Source organism: Eucalyptus grandis, chromosome 3, assembly GCF_016545825.1.
Source record: "Eucalyptus grandis isolate ANBG69807.140 chromosome 3, ASM1654582v1, whole genome shotgun sequence".
In the NCBI taxonomy this organism is placed as follows: Eukaryota; Viridiplantae; Streptophyta; class Magnoliopsida; order Myrtales; family Myrtaceae; genus Eucalyptus; species Eucalyptus grandis.
The window spans coordinates 16,914,226-16,930,882 of NC_052614.1; the positions used below are offsets into that span (position 1 = coordinate 16,914,226).

The 16,657-nt window shown below is 40.8% G+C and overlaps 1 protein-coding gene across 1 annotated transcript in view; it reads right to left on the minus strand.

Moving 5' to 3' along the window:
• Window positions 1-11,903: 11,903 nt before the first annotated feature.
• Window positions 11,904-16,657, minus strand: part of LOC104414900 — a 7,961-nt gene continuing 3,207 nt past the window's right edge. The window contains 8 exon segments of the mRNA XM_039309370.1: window positions 11,904-12,706; window positions 12,708-13,128; window positions 13,131-13,148; window positions 13,151-13,450; window positions 13,453-13,530; window positions 13,533-13,831; window positions 13,941-14,239; window positions 14,563-14,626. Of these exon segments, the coding sequence (XP_039165304.1) occupies window positions 12,349-12,706; window positions 12,708-13,128; window positions 13,131-13,148; window positions 13,151-13,450; window positions 13,453-13,530; window positions 13,533-13,831; window positions 13,941-14,239; window positions 14,563-14,626 (1,837 nt within the window). The 3' untranslated portion in view covers window positions 11,904-12,348.

A 16,657-nucleotide genomic window follows, 5' to 3' on the forward strand; every position in this document is an offset into this window, starting at 1 on the left:
TTATGTAAAAAAATTTAAAAAATTAAAAAAAATTTGAAAATCCAAAAATGATGGGATTTGGTTAGGAATTGCTATGTTTTGCCTTTTAATGTAATTAGACCTTCATTTGCTCATAAATTAATTATGTTGCATGTTTAATTTGCATATCTAATTATGTTTAATTGCACGTATTTAATTTTACTGCAATTATGATCTTGATAGCTATGATTGTTTTTTTAATGATTGAGCACATGCATGATCATCTCACATGTTAGTGAATATGAATAAAATCAATCCAAACTACCTGACAAAAATCTTTTATTTTAAAATGGACAAGATTAGGTACCGAAAATGCACTAATTGGACAACTAGTGTAATCAAGTTCCCGACCCTAGATTCTCTGGTTGCGTAGGAAGTAAGGTATACTCTCATATCTCACTTGATTTCTAGCCGACCCCAATAGACTAGTGGCGACTCCTTTTAAAATTCCTAAAAATACTTTAATGTCACGTGGGGTATAGGCTTGTGAGAGCCTGCATCTAATCATGGGTCTTAGGTCTATCTTTTAGGCAATACCCCCAAACCTATTCCCTCCCCCAAGGATAGGTCGCGACACTCTCCATAGTATAGGCTAATGAATGCTTTTTTTTTTTTACTTCATTTCACATTTGAATATCGTCTTCAATGGAAAGAGCCTATTTCTTTTAGACCCGATATTAGTTATTGGAAATTGTTGACGCCTGTTTCTAGGGAGTTTTGTTTCAATAAGATAATTTGCACGTTTTATCTCGAGAGACATATTTTTCCTATAAGTTAATACTTTGACAGGGACAATTTGTTGTGATATCATTTCTCTATAAACTTTTAGTCATTGGAATGGGTTTCAATGTCCATTGTCTAGTACTTTTGACATTTCTCTCAACTCTTCATGTATGTGTGGGTAATACACTGAGAAGCTTGAAATATTGGTGAAAAGCTCCAAGTGATGCTCCAAGTGATGAATGAATGTCATGGGACATCTCTCTCTCTCTCTCTCTCTCTCTCTCTCTCTCTCTCTCTCTCTCTCTCTCTCTCTCTCTCTCGAGGTTAGTTGACTTGATAAATGTGGAAAGGTAGGACTGACAAATTATTCCTTTTCTTTTTTTGGTAAATAATGATTTCTATTTCCTTCCAAGGGATTTAATTCATCAGTGTATGAACTTAAAACACTCATTATCATTACCTACCATTGTCCTTGTGAGTTTCACCTACTCCAGAGTAGCATCTTTTGATATCTCACCATATCAATAGAAGATGCCAAATGAAGTTATCATTAAATAATCCATTTTCAATCTACTATCTGTGTTTTCCAGTGGCAACTTAGGATTACCACGTTTTCCCCATTAATCTCAACATTTGATTGATTACATCAATTAGTTGTTGTCTTCAATACCCTTTCTTTACCAGAGAAGATGTTAAGCATTTGAAAAGAAGCGGGAAAAAGGGTGACTTCTATGGGAACCATCAAGAAGTTTTTGAACTATGTTTTATCCTTTTGTAGATATCTTAAATCTAGTAAGTATTAGATGAATGGCAACCCCCTATGGAAGATTGAGAAGCAACTCAAGTGAAAAGTTCTTAATTCTTCACTCTGAAAGCTTATTACTTAATTAATGCTGGGGTGTAGAGCTTTAGATAATTCATTTGTTTTCATGTTTTTCAAGTCAAGTGGACAAAGGGGCTCATGTTGAATATGACAGTCCAAAATTTGCATCAACGAGTTGATTTTGAACTTCATGTTTAATGCATTTTTCAATTTTACACTTGAGTGGATAGAAGAGTCATCTCAAGTAAGAAATTTCTAAACAAGTCAAATTCGAGAGGGCCATTCATAATCCTGTTTATTAGCAATAAGTAACTCTGTTTTGCTGTTAGGATGTATCCATCATTGCCATGCCTGGGAACATTTAGGTTCAACGACGGTGTAGATCGATTTATAAGTCTCAAAGTTATTATTGGTTTGAGTTTAAGTGGATTGTAAAATGTATGTGAAGAAATCCAAAAGTACACTTGGTAAGAATGACCAAGGGAGAGTATGACAAGGGCAAAATAAATAAATAAAAATGGGTCGAACGGACCAAAATGTTTTAGACATTTGGGCTATAAGCTTCAATGACGTCTTTCCTTAATAATTTAATGGGAAAATCTCAAATAATGACCCAAAATGTCATCATTTTCTCAAAAGAGGACCTTGCGGTGGAGTTTGTCTCAAAGAATGACCTAGAGTGGTCATTTAGTCTCAAAGAAAGACCTCACTCGCCGGCTGGTGAATAGATGAACATTTGATGCATATTTCGGTGGCCTAATTAGGGTATTTTCGTCAATTTTTTTTTCCCATTTTTGGCTACCATGTTTATCGTCTTCTTCGTCCCTTGTTCACTTCTTCTTTCCCAAGAACATCGGACTTGGGGAAAGGCTGGTGAGCGCCGACTGTTGATAAGGGTTGGCGAGGGCTTGACGCCCATTGTTGATAGCAGATGAGGGCCATGGCCGAGGGGGGCCATCCAAATTAAGGCCTTACAAGGAGGTCCTCAAGGGCAAAAGGGTCATCAAATTGTGTGATTTGTTGCAGTTTTGAGGCTAGGGGTGGGGAACGAGGCTTTGCTAATTCGGCAAATTGCGATTTTTGGGCAATGTGAATTGGAGCCCTTGCCTTTTTGCAAAATACCATGGGAGGAATCGCTGGATTTGGTGCGAAGGTTGAGGCTTCCTTTTTTTTTGGTAATCTGTTTGTTTTCTTTTTTGATACAATCGGAGTGGATTTTGTTTTTGGAAGTTCGTCGTGTTGGAAGTTTTAGATCTCAAAGGATCGTGAGGAGATCGAGTGGCGACTTTCCCAAATCAAGCAAGTCATTTAGTGGGATGCATTTTTGTGCTTAGTGGATCAGTAATTGGGCGAGGCTCTATTGGCATTCTTAGATCCTACATTGAGGTATATTGAGCAGCGCCAAGGCGAAGGGCATTCCTCGTCAGCTACCGACTGCTCAAAGATCGGCGATTTGCACGCGCAAGACGAGGGGAGGTTGGATGGTGATCTCGATATGTGCAAAGTGGATGGGAGTGACGTCAAGAGCAATTTGAGGGAGCTGAAGAGGAGAGGGAGTTAGGAGATGGGGTTGAAGGTGTTTGGGGAGGACCAAGTGGAGAAGCTGCAAAACACCATGTTGTTGAACTCCTTGCGATCGCAAAGAAGTGGTCGATCTAAGAGTGGTGGTGGGCGGAAGGGATGAAGAAGGCAACGTGGGCATCCCAGTCATAGTCCTGGCACAAGACGAGGTTGTCGGTGGAGTGGCGGGCGGAAGTGGGGGAGGTCACCCCTCACGGTCATTAGCGAAGTCGCCCCTCGCCGGCCTTGGGCGAGGGCTCGCCCACCTCACCAGGCACTGATAAGGGCCAACGAGGTCCTGCAAGCCCTTGCTTGCAACCAACGAGGGCTTGACAACCCTCATCATCTGTGGCCGAGGCCACCCTCGCCAGATCTGGCGAGGGTTAGCCTGCAAGCCCTCGGCCACGGCCAACAAGAGCTTGGTGGCCCTCGCCTACTGCCGTCTATGGGCGTCCAACCCTCGCCGGCCCTCACCAAGTTCGATGTTCTTAAGAAGAAGACGAACATGGGACAAAGAAGATGATGAACAGTGCCACCATTGACCCGAAAAAATTGACAAAAATACCCTTGATTACACCACCGGAATATGCACTGGAGATGCATCTATTCACCGACTGGTGAATGATGTCATTCTTTGAGACTAAATGATCACTTTGGATCCTTATTCACCGACGCGTTTTGACCATAGAATGAAAATGTAGTTTTTGGATTGGATGAGCTTGATTTGTGTTCAATTGAGTTAGATATGACTTTATGTTTGAATATCTTGTTCGGATCTATGCGAGTTAATGTGATTTTCAAGCAAGAATGGGCGGGTTTATGTAATGATCGGGTTTGGAAAATATATTTTTGATGTCTATTTAGCATCTATTGATTTCGTATACCAGAAGATGTGAATAGAATTATTGAAATAAAATAGGAAGAATATATTATCACGTATTCTAGTCTCCACTTACTAAGGCTATAGAAGGTTTATGGAAAAGGAAGCAAAATTACCAGTATGTTCGGCTACTAATTTCTTCTTATACTTTATAAAATAGAATACTCTAATTTTTTTTTACTCCACTAAACCTTGTGAATACATCATAAATTGCCACCCAACCCGTACATCATATGGGGTTCCACCTATAGAGTGGCAAGCATGCCCTACAAATTGATACGTGTAAGAGATTATGTGATATGGACATATAACATATTAAAATGAAATGCTTGATCACTCAACCAATCTAAAATTTAGTATTATTATAGTGTTGCCTAATCGTCTAGCTCAATAATTTTCTGGTCGGTAATGATTTCGGGTAGACAGGTTAGGTGAAAAGAAATATTCTATATGCTCGTTACCCAATGTGATAATTTTCAATATGTCTTAGAAATAAATAAGGGTCTCTTTGTTGCAACTTAGATGAAAAGCAAAAAAATCCCATCAAAATTTAAAATATCGCCTAGTTTAAAAAAAAATACAAAAAAATTATATTTAAATCTACATGTGAAACTTAAGATTTGATTAGATAAAAATAAAAAATGAAATTCAATCCATATAAACCTTCAAATCAATTAGAAAGACCATCAATTAACAATTAGAGGGTAGAAAAAGTAATTAGACCCACCAATTGTGGTTACGTTGATCCTCCATTGTACCCTTATGCCTTTTCTACCCACAGAATTTCTGAGTATCCTTAAGGTATCTTGGAGGACTAGCAATTCGTATTCTCATGTCATAATGGATTGCAATTCATATAAGCTCGAAAGATCTTAATTTTGACTTCATGTGTCAAGTGATTGAATTACATTGAAAACATGTTAATTTGTATTTATATGTGTGAATCAATAAAGTCGGGCATGTCAGGACACATTCAAAATCTCTCTCTGTTGATTCATGTTTTATCTCGTGTCTGCTATTGCTAGCACCCTTGGATTGGCCATGATTTATTATAGGATTCTTGGTATGAGATTTTTGGTCTTTCCCAAGTTTTGGAAGTATTGACAGGCTCACTAGTGGCTTTGTGGGCCTGAGAATCTCTTTTGATTTATATTTCTTGGGCTTTACTAGCATCCATATTATATGTAGTAATCAAAAGAAATTCTCGAATAAATGAAAATTTTGGAAAGTAGACCTTGTCTTGTAAATGAAACAATTTAAGCCTTTCTGCATTATTGTTGACCGTAGGAAAAAGCGGAGAGCAAATGTTGATTTCCATCTTATAAGAGTTAGATAATCAAAGAATTTAACAAAGCTTCTCCTGGGCCAGAACACTTTGGTATTATGTTTCTCTCAATACCTATTTAGGTGACCCAACCCTACTTTCAGATTCAATGGATAAGTGCTCCCCACATATCGTGCACATGACATTTTCTTTATCATTGGGGAGGACCTTTAATTTCAAATGTCTTCTACACAATAAATGTTCATCCTCGTGAAATTTTATGTGGTGTTGTTTGGGGTTTGCGCGACTGTCGGGGGTAGCGCTTTGCTAAGGGGCAGGGGTATTGGGTTGTCGTGGGAATGGGTAGCCCTCTACCAGCCTTGCATTTCTAAATCATCCTCCGGTTGTTGTCTTCATCGTCGTCGGGCAATTCTCGTTGTTATTTGGGTGGAGTAAGCATGTAAGGTGGTTAATGTGTCCTTGAGATAATGGGGAGTCGAAGTGCCACTGCTCGCCTGGAGGTACAAAATTGCCATTCGAGAAGCAAGTTAAATAGTGGTTTGGATCCATTTGTTTCGTAAGATCAAAATATTGACGAAATCAAGCATAAAAGGTGGTAATTCTTTAAAAATTGAAGCTTCTGAGAATTTGTAGGAGAAGGATGAAGGTCAAAATGAAAGAAAGCGCTGTAATTTGTGAATTTAGCCAACCATCCAAAGCTCACCGTTGGACCCAATGTTAGATTTTTGTGGGCTCATTAAAATGCCACATGGGCCCAATCGGTGGATCGTGGTAGCCTAGTTAAAATCAACGGTTGGTGGTGCTTTGAGCCCGAAAGAACTTAATGTGTGCTATAAACTATTTCCCCTCTTTCTTATTTATACTAGAATCATATCTCACATTGGTGGTGGTGATTTTTCGCATGGCAAAATTTTCTGCCAAAAGCACATTTTATATTATAAAGTTGTGTGAAATGCCTTGCTCAATAGAATTGTGGGATGTTCTCGTGACTTCTAACTTTGATTAATCAAATTGAGAGTCGATTTTAAATACTTGAGACGCAATACAAAACACAATTTTTACCAAATTATATTATTAAGAAATTGGAAAAACAAAAGTTGCCAACTTGGGAAGGTAGACCACAAATTGTATGGACTCTAGGGAATGGCACTAATTGGTTCATTTGCAAGATTCTTCGAGACTTTTGATTAGGACATGACACAGTTGTAACACTCAAGATTTAGACATGCGAGTGAAATGGAGATGATTGTTCTAAGTTGGAGGGTTTTACTAGGGGGTCAGCAGATTAATAAGCTAAAATTTTTGTAAACACTATGACTTGGGTAGTTAGCATAGAGTGAATTTAACACGACGGGTCACCAAACTTTTAAAATTATAAGCTATGTACGTGTAGACTAGAGGAACTTGTCAAGTTTCAACCAAGAGTGATGCTAGGTATGTCTTATCCTTTGTTGATGATATATCAATGAAAGTCTTGATTATTAGTCTTCTCAAGCACAAGAGTGGGGTAATTGATTAGTTTAAGTCGTAGAAATACTAATTGAAAAGCAAATAGCAGTAAAATAATGTCCTACTTCTTGACAATTGTGATGGGGTTTTCTACTCTGACTCAAAAGTAGGTATGAATCACAATGGAGGCACCCATTTCATCGTAGAAGGATGCGATTAAACTTCTGCTTTGCCTCTCTGTGACTTCTCTAATCCTGTTGATGGCATATCTGCCTCTTTAGCAATCTCATCAGTAAGCTAACCTCAAAAATCTATAGCATGTCCTTAACAGGCCAATGAAGTCACATACCCACCAAAGCAGTTCTTCCAATGTCTGGATAACCTGTATCTATCAATTAGTTCCTAGCCAGACTGCCTCAGCAGTCTATCTCTCTGGATGTAGTCCCATCTCCTACCACTTCCCTTCTAGCACCTCAAATGCTCTGTCTGGTTGAAACATCAGAGTAATGGCCCAGCCGGACAAACCTATCACAAAGTGAATTAAACCTTTCAAACTGGAAGACCTTATCAAATGATATTGGCTGCAAAAGATCAATTTCTTGTAAAGTAAGCACTCAAGCTTGGCATAAGAAGAGTCAGTTAAGCATTCTTGTGATAAAGAATGAAGCTAGCAAATGCAATTTTCTGTTTAATCCCCAAACAATTTGAGGCACCTCCACAAATTTGTCCTTCCTGATGCCATACTCCGAACATATGACAAAGAAAAGTTGTGACTTATTGCAATTTGATTCTGCTCAAACCCACCAAAGAATGAAGAAATGAAAGCTGCTCTAAGAGCCAAAACAATGATGACCAGAGCAAAACATTTGCATGCAATGGAACTCAAGGGAGGAACGAGAAATTTCAAACTTTTACAGTTGGATAATAAGCCCATCTAAAATTCACTGCCTTCTTCTGTGCTCCACCAAAGCAAACTATGGCTTGACTACCACCATATCTAGATAAGAGGTGCACAGAGCCCTCCTGATCCTTGGGTGATTATATATGAGGCTAACCTCTGGTCAAGTATAACCATTTTCTCTATTTATCTACTCTGATCAGATCTAGAAACCATTTCAGGATTTGTCTGGTCGAAGGATACAGAGAGCTTTGAAAACCCATTTTCAGCTCAAGCAAGAACAATCCTTGAAATAATGTCACACCTATATGTAGTGAGCATTGACTTATAAAATAAGTAGACCCCGAGGACCAAAGTGCCACTCAATCCATGAAGAGAGTTCCTCCAATATCTGCAGGAAAAAATTGCTTTAGTCAGAAACAGAGGCCGTAAAATTAAAAGAGGATCAAGTAATAGAATGACACTGCCCCAGAATCGCTCTGGTCTTCCTAGGACTCATGCAAATCCCCATCCAATGTATATACCCTAGCACATGACAATCAGTTAATCACAATGCTACTTGCCAACCACTATCAAAATATTTCACTTCAATAATTGTTGTGTAGAGTACAAAACAGATACTTTTATTCTTCACATAGTGTCATCAAGTGTGCAACGGCGATGCTTCATAGCAACCGATAACAATTAGATATGAACTCCCCAGCCGTTTGTATACACTACAGTGCAGAATTCTTGCATCGTCAGAACACAACGACGATGACGATGACAACCACAACAATTTTCCCTCTATCTAGGGGCTTCCGGAAATGTATCGTGGACTTTTGGAGGGAAGATTCCTATTCCAACAGCACAAAATGACAGCACTTCACAGCAACAATCTGTCTTGGTTGTCAAGCAAGACCAAAGATCACGATCCATCACCAAAGATCCCAAACCAACCATCCTCCACCACATTCAGAGCACCAAAGTTGAGCTCAGCCTTCCATTCAGTAGGGAGAGAGCCATGACACCATCCAGAACAAGACTACATCAACCAATTTCCGCCAACCAAAGCCAAAATCACACCATACACTACGAATGAACACCCGCATAAAGGAAGCACAAACAATTCGAACCCGATAACGAACGAGCTCCAAATTAGAAACTGAGCAAGCAAAGCGCCGTCCTTCGCTTCACCGGAGGAAGATCGAGACGCGACTTCCGGCGGATCAACCGAGGATCCGCCGCCTAATTCGAGCTTAATTACAAATGCGCAATGTTCACGAATCAAACGCGAACCCGAAAACGGAGAACTGCCCGACCACGCAATCCAATCGATCGAGAAGGGCGTAACGAAAAGGAACACATCGCAAACGAAAGAAGGAAGAGATCGAGAATTGAACCTTCTCAAGGGGAGGAGCGAAGGCAAAGAGTGACGAGAAGGAAGAGAGAGATTAGATTATAAGTTGAATAATATATATGATGATGATATATCATTATATATATAAAAATGGTTAATTTAAATTCAGACTTTTGTCAATGAATTTCATGATAATCTTACGAATTGCAAAAGTACACTAATTTATAATGCCTCAACTTATGGGTATTGGTTACTTAACACTTTAACATTTTCCAAAGTTAAATATGAAAGCCCACTAATCTTTGGCGGAGTAAAATATTTCTCATTTCATGAGAATCTAAATTCATCTTCCAAAGTAGACCAAAACTTAGCAAAAAAAAAAATTTTTATTAAGATATGTTAGCAATTATTTTTACCTCTTTCCATATGCAAAAGGGGCATTCTTTTGCAAGTGTTGTTTTACAAATCTTTGAGAATTTTGATTTACAATTTTCAAAGAGTTGAAGAACTTCAAATTGTGATTTACAATTTTTAATTGTAAAATTAAATTGATGAAGTATTTGAGATTTTTATTTACATAGACACTTTCATCTATTAAATTGGAATGAAAAATCAAAGATAAGTAGAGTTTTTATCACGATGTTTTCAAAAAAAAAAAATGTCTCTAATATAATAGATTGTTGTGAGTAGTGGTGAGGGGATTCTTAGTCATATTTCTTTTTATAAATATAAAAGAGAGTCGCTAATTCCACCCATTTACTACTAAAGTCACTTCTTTTGTAAATAGTTTATCAAAATACCCTTCAAATTAAAAACTCAACTTTTTAATTGTTCTCCAGTTATCTTCTCGTAACAAGATCTCACTCTCCCTCTGTTTTTCTTAGGTTGATTCTATCCTTCTTAAGTTGATGCTTTTGCACAACTTGAAGTTTTCATTTTTTCTCAACCCATATGAGCAAATAGGTGAATAAAGAAAAAACCTCATTGATGTTAATATCTCCTTAAATAATCATCAAACCCTCTTGATATTCCAAAAACTTCAAAGAACTTGCCCCTGCCTCTGACTCTACGACGAGGTCACCATCACTTGCCGTCACAATTGCATGCGTCCCTCTTCGATCATTCGCCTCTCACCAAGCATGACCATCCCCTCTCCCTCAAATTCAGTAGGCTACGTCCATATCTCTCCCTCCGTCGTCCAACGTCGCTTCGGCGATTGATCAACACTCCTCCATGCCTTTAGCTCCAAGCCCAAAGAAAATATTAGGTACGTGAGTAATAGATAGGGTTAGATCAATTCTTGGTCCGGTCCGGTTCCACTAAAAATTGGGCATCGAATTAGGAAGACCGGTTCCCATTTTTTGGACCGGGAACCAAACCGAACCGAATGATCCTAGGATTGGGTACCGCCACTTAGCCAAAAAAATAGAGTTATTATAATTTTAGAGTTTATTACTATTTTTAAGAAATTAAAAATATATATTTAAATTTTAAAAAAAAAGAGTTGGTTCTGTGCAGTTTGAGTGGTTCCCAATCTAGCAAATTTGCATAAGTCCACTCAATGCTTGACATTTGTCATTCGTGGATCCACATAGCAAAATTTTTTAGGGTTTCAATCTCTCTCTCTCTCTTCTAGCTGGATCTAGAGGGCCTCGAGCTCCTTGGCGTCAAACGAGCTCTACCTCGCCTTTTCGAGCTAGGTGGAGCCTTGTCGGAAGCTAGTGAGCTCAAGCCTCACGGCCTATGGCGAGCCTCTAGTTCACCTCTAATCAGTCATTGGCTACTAAGGTGGCCAACAATCGGCCAATGAAGAAAAAGAAAAAAAAAAAGAGAAGGAATAAAAAAATTATAATATATATATATATTTAACAATAAAGGGAGAAAGTACTTAACGAAGGAAAGTGAAGTGAAAGAAGATATGAAATTTTACATTTTATCGATTTTGTTCGGTTAAGCTGAACTGATAAAAACTAAAAGAATTAAAAAGTTCGATTTTTATATTATCCAAGCCGAATGAGAACCAAACCCAAGAAAAAGACCGAACTTTACTATTCGATTTTCAGTTTAATTCAGTTTTTGGTTTGGTTTTTGACACCCCTAGTATCCATCACTCGCATACCTAATATTTTCTCCCAAGTCCATGTCACGATAACCTCGGCCCAAGAGCTCATTCGAAACCCCAAAACAAATTAGGGGCTTTTGGGAGCTCGAATCCATGCCGATTCAAGGTCATGGCCATCGATAAGCACGGGGCCGAGAGAGCATTACCGCGAGACACAGAGGGAAGAACAAGAGCCTACCGCGAGCTACTCTTACCACTAATTGGGGGGGCTTTGAACCTTCCTCGGCCGGCCCCTCTATTTCTACAGTAAGCCCCACCAACCTCACCACTAATCGGCCAGCCCATCTACTCCCCACATTCCTATGTACGAACCGCACTTTAGGAGTAAATCTTGAATATGCCCAGCTGGACGAAAAAAGGCGGAGCAATCGAGATGCGCAAGAAGTGGCCCGAACAGCAGCCCTCCTGCTTAAAAAAAGAAGGAAAAATTGAGTAAAAAATTGTTATAAATCCTATCTCGAAAGGCCCAACATGGGAAGAAAACACTCTTCCAACGGATTGACCAAATCATTGCATGTGAATGGAGCAACGCATCACTTCGCACGTCGCTGCATAAGGTGGCGGTTGCAAGAAAGAACCTGTCTCGGTCCCCTGCCAACGACACAAGTTAAGGACATTTCCGATTTAAAAAGAGTTTCATACAGCAGCTGATTCTTACAATACCATCCAAATCAACTGCATATAATTTGAGAACATCCGATCCGAGACCATGAGCTCGTCAGACGGAACTCAGTGCCGCGATCAGCACCGTCGTGGTCGCACATTTTTTCATTTTGCAGATCCACAACATTGCCAAAAGATGGGGGTAAAATGGAACTCATTGCTGTAAAGATCAGTCGCCTGAGATAAACTGGAACACTTCAAGTGACTGATGAACATGCCTCTTCAAGTCCTTGAACAATCAGGAATTTCTCATACTATACAAGATATCAATATATCACGTGTATATGGAAATAGTATACATACATCCAAAAACACCGAGGAAGCTGGAAAAATCAATGAATGATGACGTTTTTGCGCTAACGAACATCAAACCGACACACTGAATAATGCTGCTGCTGCTGCTGCTGCTGCTATGTACTTGGCCTCCGACTAATGTGACGACTATGCCGCCCTCGCGTCTTTGCGGTCTGCCAATGTCTGTACTTCGTGGAACTGCGGCATTGTGCAAGAACATCTTGTTCTTAGATGCTCTTTCCTCAGAATGTGCCAAAAAATTTCCCGCTCAAGGATTTCTTTTCTTTTCCAATCCTATTTCGAACATAGCGCGTTGAGCAGCACATGAGCTAACATTAAATCCACAAAGTACTGGTGCCCGATTTCCCCATCCCTCCACTTCATCTTTGCTGGGGCACGGCCATAGTGGACCCCGTCGTTGCACCGGTTATCAAAGTGCCACGGGTAGGTTAGGTCAAAGTTATCGATCACGCCGGATACCAACCCGGCTTGTCTGAACTTATCAATCACCACCCCATTGTAGGCATCCATCTTGTTAGGATTGAATGCGAGCGCTCGGGCATAGCCACCAGTAGCCACTGTGGTCCGATAGAAAATCCTTGGTACCGCCAAGCCCCTCTGCCTCACCCCTCCATCACCTCTGCCCAGAAAGAGAGGCGTATTGTGCTCCGCCTGAGAATGCCCTTACATTGGTCCACTTGACACCGTCGTGCAAGCCCGAGTTCATGATTATAGTGTCTGGTACCGTGTCTTCTGAGAAGTACTTCTTCAACAACCTGCGAAACCCTTCATCTTTCAGCGAGTTGAGACCCTCATAATTCTGTGTCCCGTTCCAATGGCCATTAAAGATGCTTGTGATCCGGACAGATTGAGAAGGGTGTTTCGGGTTTGAGAAGTTCATGTCGAATCTCCGAGGGACTGATTGAATTTGGGGCAAATCCAAGATGAAATTGAGCATGTTTCTAATCGTGTCGACGTGATTTGAATCGCCCCAGAAGAAGATCCACCTGCCCTTCAGGCAATTCCAGGCAGCATCAGGTGAAAATATCTTGAACGAACAGTGTGCCGAATATCCCAACCATTACTCTCCAAAGGCCTAATGAGCCATCGCACCACGGGCTCTGGCACTTGTAATCGGGCGGAAGGCACCGGTAACGTCCATCGTTGCTGATTTGGCAATCGTCGTTCTTGCCATGCCGGGTCCAGCGGCCAAACCAAACATCCTTACTGAAATCAGATTTCCCGCAAAGATGCAGCTCCGGCAGTTTTGCCTTGCTCTTGTAGAACCTTATTGAGACCTTTCTAAGCTCCCGATCGAACACGAACCGACCAGGTGAGAACCTGAGCCCTTCAAAGTGCCTATACAGCAGGATGATTGTCAGATTGTAGTCCCCACGAAATCCGGATGAACCTGAAGTGAGACCGTATAAGATCCATTACTGAAATCCTTCACCAGGGGCCTCGACTTCCAAGACTCCCGGAAAGATCGGTCTCAAAGTAATCACCGCCCAGACACCGCGAATTCCCGGCTCCATCCAACGCACCGAAACTGAACTCGTGAACAGGCCCGGCTGACAATTCGATCAAACCCTTACCATCTATCCCGGGAATGGCAATCTCCTCCGTCCTGGAGTCCCTGCAGGGCTCGCCTCCGGGAGCCAGCCACCTCGCGAGGAGGTTGGAGAAGTTGGGCTCTAACTGGGACGAAACCCAATCTTGAACAACTTCATCCACCACATTCTTCTCCTCCTTCTGGGAGACTCTTCCACAAAACCACCTGAATCCGAGCTATTACTACGCGAATTGACCGACACTTGGGTAACATTGTTTGGCAAATCAACAGGAAGTCGCGAGGTGTTGTTCGATGTCAACACTTGAGGGGTCACGGTCTGATTTTGATGGGGTCAAACGCTAGATCGGAATCAGAAGCTTGGACCTTTACGGACCCGTAATCTTGCTTGACCCTCCATGCGTCAAGAAGGCCGCTTACCGTGCACCCATCTACGCTCCAGACCACCAGCATGCCCACCAAGACCAAGGCGCTCAGCCCCCCGAACCGCCAGTTCACCGCCGAGCTCGGCCGGTGAAGCCCCCATTGATGAAGCGGCGGCGGCGGCAAGTTCGCTCCCTTTTCCCGCATCTGGTAAAGACCAACTCCGCCTACCCCCACCAGAGGCAGAGCCAGCTACCAAGAAAGCTAGAGAACCCAGGAGAAAAGCAACAAAGAAAGAAAAGAGAAAAGGGTCACGATTCACGAAAAAGCGAAAGGTAAAGTTGTTTATTACTATAGCTCAAGAACGTGCCATGAAGTTCCCAGAAAAAACGCTCAAGTCAAGAACAGGCGCATTCCAAGAAGAGGGCTTTTCTTTAACCCCTCAAGAACGCCTCGATTCTTGCACCGGGGAAGAACCCATTTCTTCCCCGGCATCTCGAGACAAAATCTAAGTAAAAGAAAACACCGCGAGAATAGAAAATGGGGGAGACGGGTGCTCAGTCATTCCAACTCACTTGATTCCTCTCGTTCCTCCCAATGCCCGCAAGGTGGAGCTCCTGCTTCTTGCCGAGACCGAACCTGCCCAAGAAAACGCCCAGGGAGGGAGCGAGCGAACCAGAGAGAGAGAGAGAGAGGGTAATGCAGGCCTTCCGCTCGGGGGAAAATGCAGCCTCTCGTTCGTCGTCTCCCTTCGCTGTCCGTCCAAGGTAATCTAGCTAGAAGAGGACAAACTGGAACTCTCTCTCTCTCTATAGAGAGACTCCGCTTGTTTTAAAATAGCCAAACGACAAGACGCCGACGGGAATTTCGGGTTTTCAGTATTCTGAATCCTTAGATTTTGACGCATAATTGTTTGCTTCGGAATCTTATAAAAGAAACCCAATAAAAATTAAAATAAAAACAGCAGTGATTGATATTCCACAGGTTAACGTATGACGCTATAATATTATTTCTTGATTTTGTTCATGGCGGTAAAAAGAAAAAACGGACTTTCGGTGAAATATTAATTGCAAGTCTCCTTACATGGAAAACCGGGGGCTCCAATCTTCCCGTGACAACGACGCATTTAACGGTCGGCTACATGAAATTAGTTACGGAAAATAATTTGCATTCTTGGGGGAAAAAAAAGGTTGTGCCCTCGAGACTTTCCCGAATGGGACAAATTATTCCGATCTAGATATACGAAAATACTCGCGAGCGTAATTAATTTAATTTAAGAAATTTTAATATTAGAGTGACTTTTCCATGTGAATTAACGAATGAAGACCGGAAATACTAGGTGAACAAATCTTAACTTGAGAACCAACTATGATAATTACATGAATCAAGTAAAAGCAATCTGAATCAATGCCCCAAATGTACGTTTAGTTACTTTACAAATCGAAGGAACTTGTTCAATAGAGTCATGATGATAGATTTCACATGCTCGATATTGTACGTGCTCAAAATTGTGGCATCTTGAATAAGCAGTATGCGAACTACGGTACTATATAGGTGGTTGATTTTGTAAATATGGGGGAAAGGAGACCGACGACGGAAATCACAATGCTAAGTCGTCTATGTTCTTGGATTTTACATCGAGTAGGTTTTTAATTTGGATGCAAAGTATAAATCGAGAATAACGAGGTGGGTCCCTGTATTGATGTATTAAATCATGTGACGGGCTACAATCGGAAATTGCGTTAATTTCATGTCGTGGCAGGACTGAGGAAATCCAGCTCACCGTACGGACGTAAGTTGGCCTTCGGATCCTCTTCTCCTCGTCGAGGGACGGAGCGGCGACATGATGATGCATGGCACCGACAGGCACGAGCTGTTGGACGAAAGGCTGGATCCAGGGGTGGGTGGTGGTGGTCGTTCGTCGCGGTGGTGCTTTTGGGGCCGCCGGGGCGGTGGGTCGCGAGATGATGCCACCTGCTCCTGCCGTTGATGTTCTTTGTTTCTTTTTTATTTATTTGTTTTATGTCCCTCGGATTCAATTTCCTGCCTAAGAAAAACAATGAATTACTTTCGCAAAATGTCTGAAATTTGGTCGATCGTTGGATGTGATGGTCAGAGTTTTAAATATTCTCATATGATCTACAAATTATTTTGAACGTTTATCAATAATTTAGAGGTTATGTTGAATAAAGTGAAAATTTAAAGAAAATTACATATTAAATTGAAGTTCAGAGATCAAACTATGTAAATTAAAAATGTTGAGACGACATTACATAATGAATTAAAATTTAGAAATTATTTATTTTACTATTTAAAAAACGAAAGAGCGGAAGGCTTACAAGGGTAAAAAATGAATAGCTTTTGACCTTTTACCGCAGTTTTAATTTACTGTATAACAATCAAAATATTTTAACAATTTACAGAAACTCCTGTGATTCTAGTAGTGCCAACACGTTCCCATCACATTTATTATGGTGCGCAGGCTATTAGCATAAAGGGTCAATGTCAACTCTTTATTAAGTGGCCCCAAAGGGTGATTTCACTTATAACTAATAATACTACCGACGCGTACATTAAATAATAGGCGGCGCCATTAATGCGAAAAATAATACTTAAAATCTCTTTAATTAATGGTTGGAGGACTAACGTTGCTGTAAAAACAAAACTAGG